Source organism: Oncorhynchus mykiss, chromosome 1 (genome assembly GCF_057628025.1).
Source record: "Oncorhynchus mykiss isolate SJ-2025 chromosome 1, ASM5762802v1, whole genome shotgun sequence".
Taxonomy (NCBI): Eukaryota; Metazoa; Chordata; class Actinopteri; order Salmoniformes; family Salmonidae; genus Oncorhynchus; species Oncorhynchus mykiss.
Genome location: NC_143022.1, coordinates 34,735,762 through 34,748,692, shown reverse-complemented (window position 1 = coordinate 34,748,692; position 12,931 = coordinate 34,735,762). Strand labels below are relative to the sequence as shown.

Genomic DNA, 12,931 nt, shown 5'->3' with positions numbered 1-12,931 from the left:
GTAATTATGCTACCCAAGAGCAGTAAAGCAGCCTTTACTGGTTCTAACAGCAGACCTATAAGCTTTCTGCAAGCTCTTAGCAAACTGTTGGAAAAAATTGTGTTTGACCAAATACAATAATATTTTTCTGTAAACAAATTCAGCATGCTCATAGAGAAGGGCACTCAACACGTACCTCACTGACACAAATGACTGATGAATGGTTGAAAGAAATTGATAATAAGAAGATTGTGGAAGCGGTACAGTTAGATTTCAGTGCAGCCTTTGATATTATTGATCGTAACATGTTGTTGAAAAAAACTTATGTGCTATGGCTTTTCAACCTCTGCCATATTGTAGATTCAGAGCTATCTATCTAATAGAACTCAAAGGGTTTTCTTTAGTGGAATCTTCTCTAATGTCAAACATGTAAAGTGTGGTGTACCGCACGGCAGCTCTCTAGGCCCTCTACTCTTTTCTATTTTTACCAATGACCTGCCACTGGCATTAAACAAAGCATGTCTGTCCATGTATGCTGATGATTCAACCATATACGCATCAGCAACCACATATTAATGAAGTCACTGAAACCCTTAACAAAGAGTTGCAGACTGTTTTGGAATGGGTGGCCAGTAATAAACTGGTCCTGAACATCTATAAAACTAAGAACATTGTATTTGGTACAAATCATTCCTTATTAAGTTATAGACCTCAGCTGAATCTGGTAATGAATGGTGTGGCTGTTGAACAAGTTGAGGAGACTAAATTACTTTGCGTTACCTTAGATTTTAAACTGTCATGGCCAAAACATATAAATTCAATGGTTGTAAAGATGGGGAGAGGTCTGTTCGTAATAAAGAGATGCTCTGCTTTTTTGACACCACACTCCAAAAAGCAAGATCTGCAGGCTCTAGTTTTGTCTAATCTTGATTATTGTCCAGTTGTGTGGTCCACTGCTGCAAGGAAAGACCTAGTTAAACTGCAGCTGGCCCAGAACAGTGACATGTTTTTCTCTTCACTGTAATCAGAGGTCTGATATAAATATTATGCATGCCAGTCATTCTTGGCTAAGAGTTGAGGAGAGACTGACTGCATCACTTCTTCTTTTTTTTAAGAAATATTAATGTGCTGGAAATCCCTAATTGTTTGCAGTCAACTTACACACACCTCTGACACACACACCTAACCCACCAGACATGCCACCAGGGGTCTTTTCACAGTCCCCAAATTCAACACAAATTCAAGAAAGCATACAGTATTATATAGAGTCCTTATTGCAAGGAACTTCCATCTCATATTGCTCAAATAAACAGCAAACCTGGTTTAAAAAAACAGACAAAGCAACACATCACGGCACAATGCCTCTCACCTCTTTGACCTAGATAGTTTGTGTGTATGTATTGATATGTAGGCTACATTTGCCTTTAAAAAAATATGTAGTTCTGTCCTTGAGCTGTTCTTGTTTATTGATGTTCTGTATTATGACATGTTTCATATTTTGTGTGGACCCTAGGTAGAGTAGCTGTCACGTCTTGACCATAGAAAGCCTGTATTGTCTATGGTAGAGTAGGTCAGGGGGTGACTAGGGGTGTTTAGTCTAGTTTATTATTTCTATGTGGGGTTCTAGGTTTATTTGTCTATGTTGGTGTTTGTGTATGATTCCCAATTAGAGGCAGCTGGTAATCGTTGTCTCTAATTGGGGATCATACTTAGGTTGCATTTTTTCCACCTGTGGGTTATGGGATATAGTTCATGTTTAGTTGCTGGTTAGCACTCCATTGTCATCGCGGTTTGTTTATTCTCTATTTTGTTTTGTATTTGCTTAAAGTTTCACTTTGGTCGCCTTGGTCCGACCATAATTATTACGAACATCATGACAGTAGCTGCTGCTTTTGCAACAGCTAATGGGGATTCTAATAAAATACCAAATACGAAATAGGTTCCTCCAAGATCCCCTCACCTCACCAAAGGTGCAAAAATGAACCATTTACTAGCAATGGTTCCTTGAAGAACTCAAGGGGTTCATTGAGGATCTTCAGGATTCCTGGAGCCACCACTAATTCTAAGAGTTTAGTAAACATAGTGAATCTTTGTAATTCTAAAGGGTCAAGTTAGGACACAGCAACATGTTTGTATGGAAAACATCAGCCCCAAATCACTCTTTATCATCATTAAGTATATTATTAAACATATTATCAGTGATACTATGGAATTTCAAGAGAACAGATTAAAACATAATAATAAACATTCCCAAGACCTCATATAACTCAGTAGGAAATGGACAATAATAATCACATTACTTTACACTTAGAAATCTGCATTACAGATATGCTCCATAGTCAGTTGTAACTTATCCTCCTCTGTATGTCATTGTCTAACATAATTAAACAGAACTGAAGTTCATAAAACCTCATTATAACACAATTATTTACAACTTCATCCACCTCAGGGAAACAGTCAGATGTGACAGCCAGTCCCACCGACTCTATTGGCCAATAAGTATTATTACACGTGTGTATAGTGCTGGAGAAATATTAGTAATACATTATGGAAACAATTTCACGTAGCCTATGAGATGTTAAGGAAAGTTGGGATTTGAGACTGGGCATGTGGCAGTATCTCTCTCCTCTCTGTGTCCAGCCGTGCTCTTTATGGAAGGACTATGTGTCCAAACTTTAGTAACATAATAAAGACACACAAATATATACACTCTGTTTGGGTAACCTACTGACCTGGAGGGGCAAGAGTTCAAATCACCTCCACACACACACACACACACACACACACACACACACACACACACACACACACACACACACACACACACACACACACACGCACAGACAGACAGACAGACAGACAGACAGGCCTACCTCTCTGTGTTGGTGGTTAACTCTCTCCAGGCTGAGGGAGTACAGGGTGTTCTTAGCCCCTACATAAAGCCTCTCATGGGCCTCGTCCAACATCATGGTCTGGGTTTGCAGGGAGGGACCTGGTCCCTGGAACACCCACGTCCTGTTCAACTCCCATAGCTCTGTACAGAGAGAGAGAGGGAGAGAGAGATAGAGAGATAGAGAGAGAGAGAGAGAGAGAGAGAGAGAGAGAGAGAGAGAGAGAGACAACAGATGCAATTTTTAATCTCCTGCCAAATGTACGACCATAGCATTGCACAAACCCACAAAAAATTCCAATCAAAGTTTGACAAACTCCCGTATCTGTAAGTTGAAATACCGCAGTGTGCAATACCATCAGCAACATTTGTGACCTGTTGCCACAAAAAAAGGTAAACCAGTAGGTCAGAAACACAAAGCAAATATTTATCTGCCTATTTATTCTTGACACAAACCGGTGAGTGGCACACATACACATTCCATGTCTCAATTGTCTCAAGGCTTAAAAATCCTTCTTTAATTGACCTGTGTCCTCCTTTTCATCTACACTGATTGACGTGGATTTAACAAGTGACATCAATAAGGGATCGTACTCTACCTTTCACCTGGATTCACCTGGTCAGTTTATGCATTTTTTGTGTGTTTTTAAAACTTTGTGATATCCAATTAGTAGTTACAGTCTTGTCCCATAGCTGCAACTCCCGTATGGACTCGGTAGAGGCGACGGTCGAGAGCCATGCGTCCTCTGAAACACGGCCCTGCCAAGCCGCACTGCTTCTTGACACACTGCTCGCTTAACCTGGAAGCCAGCTGCACCATTGTGTCGGAGGAAACACGTACAACTGCTGACGGAAGTCAGCGTGCATTCGCCCAGCCCACCACACGCGATGGGACAAGGACATCCCAGCCTGCCAATCCTTTCCCTAACCCTAACAACACTGGGCCTATTGTGCGCTGCCTCATGGGTCTCCTGGTTGCTTACATGTGTGTGTGCTGAAAGAATACCCACAAATGAAACCCTCTATAAAACCAATGATGTAAAGACAAGATAAAGACCCTGGGTGATACAGAGCCTGAGGATATGTACCTCTGAGTCTGCATGATCAGGCTACCTGCTGTTGAACTAGAGAAATAGAAAAACTGTCCTTGTCTAATGTAGAAGGTGGCACTGTAAAATGTATCCTTGCCAGGAGAGGGCGCAATCAGATTCTGGGATGCTTCACCTGGGGAAAGTTTATGGGGTTCGTACATGTTCCGGGATTGTCTTTCAAATCAAATCCGAAGCCCCATGTTTGTCAGGTAAAGCTTGAAGTTGAATATTACATTTTCATCATCAAAAGATCAATATTTTTGCCTCAACTTTATATCCTTAGGGCTGCCATTCATAACTAATTAGCTTATGTTATTACAAAATGTGTGTGCTATTTTGAATGACGGCACTAGCTAGTTAACAAACCAAACCGAAACATTAGCGAGCAAGCCTTACGAAAGGTAATTCTGCTGTGAAATAATTGAACAGGCCTCCTAGTCAAGAGTCAAGACCAACAAAAAAGTGAGTGGAATAACAAAAAAGTGAGTGGAATAACAAATAGACTACCCAGTTAAAAAGTGAGTGGTGGAATCATTTTGGAGACCAAGCAGATTTCAAAGTAAAAAATAACAGAACTTAGGATGACATATTGCCAAAGACGATCCTTTCAAATATTTCTGGTTTTGCCGCGGTCTGCATGCCAACAGTTAACGGAGAGGTGAAATTACATCAGAGAGCCTGTTGTTGCTGCTGCATAGAGCCCCTGTGAGTACTACCAAACATTATGGTGATGGGAGGACAAGGAGGTTTATTTATATATATATATATATATATATATATATATATATATATATATATATATATATATATCTTGTGGGTGGTTGATCAACTTTAATATTGCAGACATATTGCGGCTTCCATCAATGTAATTGTCTACATCATTTCCATATCTTTGTTTGTAAATATATATATACAGTACCAGTCAAAAGTCTGGACACATCTACTCATTCAAAGGTTTTTCTTATTTTTTTACTATTTTCTACATTGTAGAATAATTTTGAAGAAATCAAAACTATGATGTAACACATGGAATCATGTAGTAACCAAAAAGTGTTAAACAAATCAAAATATATTTGAGATTTGAGATTCTTTAAAGTAGCCACCCTTTGCCTTGATGACAGCTTTGCACATTCCTGGCATTATTTCAACCAGACATGAAGGTCATTCAATACAGAACATTCCAAGAACTTCTAAAGTTTCTTCAAGTGCAGTTGCAAAAACCATCGAGCGCTATGAAGAAACTGAATCTCATGAAGACCACCACAGGAAAGGAAGACCCAGAGTTACTTCTGCTGCAGAGGATAAATTCAGCATCAGACATTGCAGCTCAAATAGAGGCTTGACAGAGTTCAATAACAGACACATCTCAACGTCAACTGTTCTGAGGAAACTGTGTGAATCAGGCATTTGTGATCTAATTAATGCAAAGAAACCACTACTAAAGAACACCAATAATAAGAAGAGACGTGCTTGGGACAAGAAACATGAGCAATGGACATTAGACCGGTGGTCTCTGTCCTTTGGTCTGATGAGTCCACATTTGAAATGATTGGTTCCAACCGCTATGAGACGCAGAGTAGGTGAACAGATGATTTCCGCATCCAACTCATCCCAAACCATTTCAATTCGGATCAGGTCGGGTGATTATTTAACCAGGTAGGGTAGTTGAGAACAAGTTCTCATTTACAACTGCGACCTGGCCAAGATAAAGGCACACTTAACCGTGAAGCATGGAGGATGAAGTGTGATGGTGTGGCGGTGCTTTGCTGGTGACACTGTCTGTGATTTATTTAGAATTCAAGGCACACTTAATCATCATGGCTACCACAGCATTTTACAGCGATCCCATCTGGTTTGCCGATTGTGGGACTATCATTTATTTTTCAACAGGACAATGACAACACACCTACAGGCTATGTAAGGGCTATTTGACCAAGAAGGATAGTGATGGAGTGCTGCATCAGATGACCTGGCCTCCACAATCACCCAACCTGAACCCAATTGAAATGGTTTGGGATGAGTTGGACCGTAGAGTGAAGGAAAAGCAGCCAACAATTGCTCAGCCTCCTGAGGGGGAAAGATGTGCTGTCGTGCAGTGTGGGTGTGTGTGGACCAAAGTAATTCCTTAGTGATGTGAACACTGATGAACTTTAAGCTCCAATGAAGGCTAATAATGAATGTAGGCTAACAGCCCCTTGCAGTCACCATGCATTTTAGATATGATCAGAAAGTTAAAGTAATTATCTCATCTTTCAACAGCATTTACAGTAAAGCAGAGTAATACAAGCCAGGTGAATCAGAGACAGAACCTAAGGTATTAATGCTAATATATCTAGTACATGGTTCATGCTTTGTTGTATCATATGTTATCTGAACTTGAAGATACATTTTGAATTACAGAGTGTCTGACCTAGATAGTGTCTGACCTAGATAAAGATACTGTATATCAGAAAGAACATTAGTAACATTCTAAAGCTTCTCCCAGAAGAGCACTGGTAAGAACTTGGATTTCTGGGAAAGATGTTGTGATTACTGAAAGGGTTATTTGATCCTCACAGCCCAGCCTATCAGCTGTCCTGAGGGGAAGAATTCCTTTCATCAGACAGGAAGCGGAAGTGTTGTCTTTATCTGACCCTGGGTAGCGGCTGTCCTTGGACACATATCTAGCATCAGCTTACAGTCCACAAATCCTAACCTTAACTATTTGGGGAATAATGCAAAACGGGCAGTAGGTCAGTAACTAGGGGGAACATCATTCGTCTGCCTTTATCTCTTAGTTATTTATCTTAAAGTGGAAGTAGTGTGTCACTGGACCATGAGTTTGATTAGGATGGGGAAGTTTAATAGTGACTGAACACATGGTTCACACACACACGCAAAGGCCCATGCCCGTGCCCACACACACGCTGTTGAAGGAACTGGACCAAGGTGTAGCGTGGTAAGCATACATTTTCTCTTTATTAACTCAAAATGACACTAACTAAACAATACACAAACAAACCGTGAAGCTTCAGGCTATGTGCCATTAAACAAAGTTAACTTCCCACAAACACAGAGGGGAAAAAGGGTACCTAAGTATGATTCCCAATCAGAGACAACAATAGACAGCTGTCCCTGATTGAGAACCATACCAAAACCATACCAATTCATAGAAACACAAAACATAGAATGCCCACCCCAACTCACACCCTGACCAATCCAAAATAGAGACATAAAAAGGATCTTCAAGGTCAGGGCGTGACACACACACTGAGTAATCAATTGCATGTGCTCTATTGCTCAGAATTTGCTCTCAATTGATAATTGATCATATTGGAAGAAACAATACAACAAACTAAAGATCTGTGCGGCCCTCTGAATGATTGTCTCAACCCAAAGTGGCCCCTTTACAAAAAATTGTGAGTAACACTGGTCTATGTCATCGAAAAAGCAGGTGTTCTTAATATTTGTTTACTCTGTGTATTTTCTCTCTAATCAAACCCGTAAGGTGTTCCTTCTTATCATGTCTACAGCTCTGGAGCCCAGGTCTGGAGGTGAAGGACCAGTCAGAAGCTATCACCCCAGAGAGGGCCACTTCCCCTGGGCCCTGAAGCACAGAATTGGATGAGACAGGGTCTGTAGTGTGTTAGGAAACCCCCTAAAGCTTCATGGTGTCAGGCAGAGCAGTCTAGCACACAGGTGGTTTATATGATCAAATGAGACCCTCTGTATTCCCCCCTTTCCCAAATTGGAGCTGCCATTTTCTCTTGCACTGAGGAGAGGAGAATACTCCTGGCTACCCTCACCATCTCCTCAGACATAACTTCTATGGAGTTATATGTCAAGGTTTAAGTTACTTCAAACACCTACAGGGCTTTCTAAATGCCAGTGTTTCAGGATGGGGATTCTGTTTTTTGTTATTTCAGCATCTGTTTTTAGGAGCGTTACATCTAGAGACAGAGAGTGTCTTTATAGTATTAGATATCTTGGTAGAGACAGATAGTTTCAGTTTATTTTTCAGATTTTAGATCCAGTCTCTTGGTTGTGCTACCATTAGAGATCTATGTGGTACAAGCAGAGTTAAGGTTTGTTTTAAAAGGTATTAGATCTCTAGGTGCTATTAGGATTGAGATGAGTCTGGTTGTTCTGGTAGCATCATTGATATCAAACAGTGTGTGTGTGTGTGTGTTTTGTGCTATTAGATCTTCATGGTAGAGACAGAGGGGATGTGGCAGTGGTGTTATGCCAGTGCCCATACACGCTTCCTGTAATTATCTAATCCAGGCAGTTACAGCTCTTAAATGCATGCACGTGTACAAACACACACATGCACGCATGCTAACGCGAGCAGACACACATGATGCGAAAACACGCGTATGTGGGGCTCACACACACCTCCAGAGGAAACACATATGGAATGAGTAATGATTCAGCTGACGCTGACTAGGACAGACAGGTGAAGTGGAGCAGGACAGAGCGTGTCCTTCACTGGGAAAGACTAAATATATGTTGTTCTCTAATTCTCTAGTTCTCTAATGTTTCAGATGAACTACACATTTACTCATTGGATGCTTCTCCCATTGATTGGGTACCGTCCTATAAGTATCTGGGGATTTGAATTGACAAACAATTCATGCTCATTAAATAACATGTGGATGAGCTAGTTAAAGAGCAAAAATTTTAAGTGGGCTTCTTTTTTAGAAATAGATTTTGCCTCTCTCTAAATAGCAAGAAGCAGATTATACAGTCAACTTTCCTGCCAGTTAACTATGGGGACACTATTTATCAGATTACTGCAGCCACTACACTTAAACCTTTGGTTGCCATCTACCATAGTGCCCTTCACTTTATCACAGGTGACAGTTTTAATACTCACAACTGCATCCTGTATCAAGAGGTTGGCTGGTCCTCATTGAAGTCCCGGAGATAACTTAATTATTCCCTTTAAGTTTGCAAAGCTCTACTACACAAGCTTCCAATTTACCTAACCTCCTTGCTAACGTATAACAGAATGAGCTACCAAACCCGCTCGCATGATTGTTAAACTCTTGAGGTCTCTCTGGTCTTTAGGTAAATCCTTTAGTTTTAATGCCAGTCAAGTGTTGGAAAAACCTACAAAATTCTTGATTCCCTGGTGCCGCTGGGGCAGGACTCTGGTGTTGAATGAATTCATTGAGGATTACAGTTCTTTCGATTGATTGAGGTGGTTTATTTGTTGAAATTGTGGTGTCGAGGTTGTGCCTTGTGGTTATCTTAACTCTTCTTGTTTATTTGTCATGTAAAAAAAAATCCTCCTGTTTGTGAGAAAATGTTTGTACTCGTGGCACCATTGGGAAAATACAAGTTTATATATAATAAAAATGGATAGGATGAAGTTAACACATCACTGGACCAAATCAAAAGTCCTTAATAATGATATTGAAGATAATGATAAGGATGAAGGTGACAATGAAGAGGATACTGAAAATGCGGATAACAACAATTATAATGATGGTGGTGGTGGTGATAATGATGGTGATGATGATGATTTATGATGATGATAATGACATTACAGGAAGTGAGTGAAGTAAATAGGATGATCATTCGATCATGCTGAGACATGCATAGCTAACAAAAGTCAAACAGTGTATAATTATCTAAAGCAGTTACTGCTGTTCTGTCTCTGTAGACACAGTAAGGAGAATTCTACTCCTCTCCTCTCTGTCATCTTCTGCAGCTAGTTGGTGTGTGAGTGTGTTACCGTGTGACTGTGTGCGTCTGTGTAACTCTGTGTGTGTGTGTGTTCTCTCCTCACTCTCACTCTCTCCAGCTAAGTAGTGAACGAGGGAGTGTGTCTTTTGCTAAAACAAAATGAGAGTGAGACTGTGCTCCCATTTCAAATGGAAAACAGAAGGAGATAAAAAAGAGAGACTCCCTCATGACTAATCCTTTCATCACCAGCCTGTGAAGTGCTGAGAGATTTCAGGGGAGATTTAGAGAAATTAAATCATAATAAACTACTTAGATCCCTACCATGGAATCTCTGTAACTGTATTCCTACTGGAGCAGAGTGCAGAATGTATCAGACTGGGAGGAAACACGTCACGAAAAGGATGCACGCACATCACAGAGGCAGAAGGCCGTGTGTTGTTATGATTCTGGATGGCCAGATAGCTAGCAACAATAACAAGAGGTTGCCATGTGATGAATCGTAGGTGGCTTGTTTCAGCTCGTTGTATCTTTTATTGATGCAATGTCTTTGTTATGGTAATATGGCAACCATTCTCTAGTTAGCTAACCAACGACTGTGACAATGTCACGACTTCCTCCGAAGTCAGCTCCTCTCCTTGTTCGTGGTAGCGGTCTACGTCACCGGCTTTCTAGCCATCGCCGCTCCATTTTTCATTTATCCATTTGTATTGTCTTGTTTTGCACACCTGGTTTACATTCCCCAATCACACTGTATGTATTTATTCCTCTGTTCCCCCTCATGTCTTTGTGTGATATTGTTTATGTGTTACGTGTTTTTTTGTAACGCGCCAAGATGGGGTTCGTTCTCTCCGTGTTATTTCACAAAGCATGTTTTGAATTGTTAAACATTGATGTTTTGTGACGGTTTTTGCGCGCTTTACACTTTGCCTTGTTGGCTGGAGGTTTTTGACGCAGCTGCGTCCGTCTGTAATCTCTCTCCTGCCGAAATAAAGTGTGTGCGGCTGTTCACAATTCTCTGCTCTCCTGCACCTGACTTCACCACAAGTACGCACACGCCTGACAGACAATGTAATTCTGAGACAACTAGTGCTTATTGTGGATATCTATTTTTTTTCAATAAACATTTGGAGAGTAAATCAAATCAAATAAAATAAAATGTTATTTGTGACATGCGCCAAATACATCAGCTACTGTGAAATGCTTACTTACATGCCCCTAAACCGACAATGCAGATCAAAAGAGTTAAGAAAATATTTACTAAATTAATTAATGTAAAAAAATCTAATCAAAAAGTAACACAATAAAATAACAATAACGAGGCTGTATACAGGGGGTACATGTAAGGGGTGTGTGACTAGCTGCAGGGAAGTCAGGCACAGGAGAGCAGAACTGGGTAATATCCGGAGCAGTTTAATATGCAAAACCAACGGCACCCAGAACAACAAAATGTGGGTACAAAATAACCCGTTGCGAACCAGTCAGAGTGCACAAGCACTTTACAACAAACAATTTCACACACAGACATGGGGGGAACAGAAGGTTAAATACCTGACAAGTAATGAAGGAATGTATAAACCAGGTGTGTGGGAAAACAAGACAAAACAAATGGAAAATGAAAGGTGGATCGGCGATGGCTAGAAGACCGGTGAAGTCGACCGCCGAACGCCGTCCGAACAAGGAGAGGAAACGACTTTGGCGGAAGTTGTGACAGTACCGGTACCGAGTCAATGTGTGGGGGTACAGGTTAGTCAAAGTAATTTGTACATATACTGTAGGTAGGGGTAAAGTGGGGGTAAAGACAATGTATTGATAATAAACAACGAGTAGCAGCAGTGGGTGGCCATTTGATCAATTGTTCAGCAGTCTTACGGTTTGGGGGTAGAAGCTGTTAAGGATCCTTTTGGTCCTAGACTTGGCGCTCCGGTACCGCTTGCAGTGATGGAGCAGAGAGAACAGTCTATGACTTGGGTGACTAGAGTCTTGGACAATTTTAGGGCCTTCCTCTGACACCGCCTAGTATATAGGTCCCGGATGGCAGGAAGCTTGGACCCAGTGATGTACTGGACCATATGCACTACCCTCTGTGGCACCTTACGGTCAGATGCTGAGCAGTTTCCATACCAGGCAGGGATGCAACCGGTCAGGATGCTCTCAATGGTGCAGCTGTACCACTTTTTGAGGATCTGGGGACCTATACCAAATCTTTTCAATCTCACGACTGTCTTAGTATGTTTGGACCATGACAGTTTGTTGGTGATGTGGACACCAAGGAACTTGAAACTTCCGACCCGCTCCACTACAGCAACGTCAATGTTAATGGGGACCTGTTCAGCCCTGTAGTCCACGATCAGCTCCTTTGTTTTGCACACAATAATGGATAGCACTATGTGACATCGTGTATCTCTCGTCTGAAGAATAGGACCAAAGCCTGGTACGTGTTCATGATAATTTATTCAAACTGAACACTGAAACAAAACAACAAAGTAGAACAATACGAAACAGTTCTGTCTGGTGCAGACACAAAACAGAAAACAACTACCCACAAAACACAGGTGGAAAAAGGCTGCCAAAGTATGATTCCCAATCAGAGACAACGATAGACAGCTGTCCCCGATTGAGAACCATACCTGGCCATACCCGGCCAAAACAAAACCTAGAAATAAAGAACATAGAATCACCACCCAAATCACAACCTGACCAAACCAAATAGAGACATAAAAAGGCTCTCTAAGGTTGATGGCTGATGTAAAAAGGGCTTTATAAATACATTTGATTGATTGACTGATGGAGAGGTTGTTGTCCTGGCACCACACTGTCCGGGTTTCTGACCTCCTCCCTATAGGCTGTCTCATCATTGTTGCTGATCTGTTGTGTTGTCAGCAAACTTAATGTTGGTGTTGGAGTCGCGTTTGGCCACACAGTCATGGGTGAACAGGTAGTACAGGAGGGGACTAAGTATGCACCCCTGAGGGGCCCCAGTGTTGAGGATCAGGGCGGCAGATGTGTTGTTGTTTACCCTTACTACCTGGGGGCTGCCTGTCAGGGAGTCCAAGATTCAGTTGCAGAGGGAGGTGCTTAGTCCCAGGGTTCTTAGCTTAGTGATGAGCTTTGTGGGCACTATAGTGTTGAATGCTGAGCTGTAGTCAATGAACAGCATTCTCACTTAGGTGTTCCTTTGTCCAGGTGGGAAAGGGCAGAGTGGAGTGAGATTGAGATTGCGTCATCTGTGGATCTGTTGGGGCCGTATGCGAATTGGAGTGGGTCCAGTGTTTCTGGGATGATGGTGTTGATGTGAACCATG

The 12,931-nt window shown here is 41.5% G+C and overlaps 1 protein-coding gene across 2 annotated transcripts in view; it reads right to left on the bottom strand.

The window, feature by feature from the left end:
- Nucleotides 1–12,931, bottom strand: part of sema3e (sema domain, immunoglobulin domain (Ig), short basic domain, secreted, (semaphorin) 3E) — a 51,803-nt gene that overhangs the window by 19,897 nt on the left and 18,975 nt on the right. For both annotated transcript variants that reach the window (XM_036976076.2, XM_036976081.2), the window contains exon 2: nt 2,853–3,013. In XM_036976076.2, the coding sequence (XP_036831971.2) occupies nt 2,853–3,013 (161 nt within the window). The remainder of the gene's footprint in view (nt 1–2,852; nt 3,014–12,931) is intronic.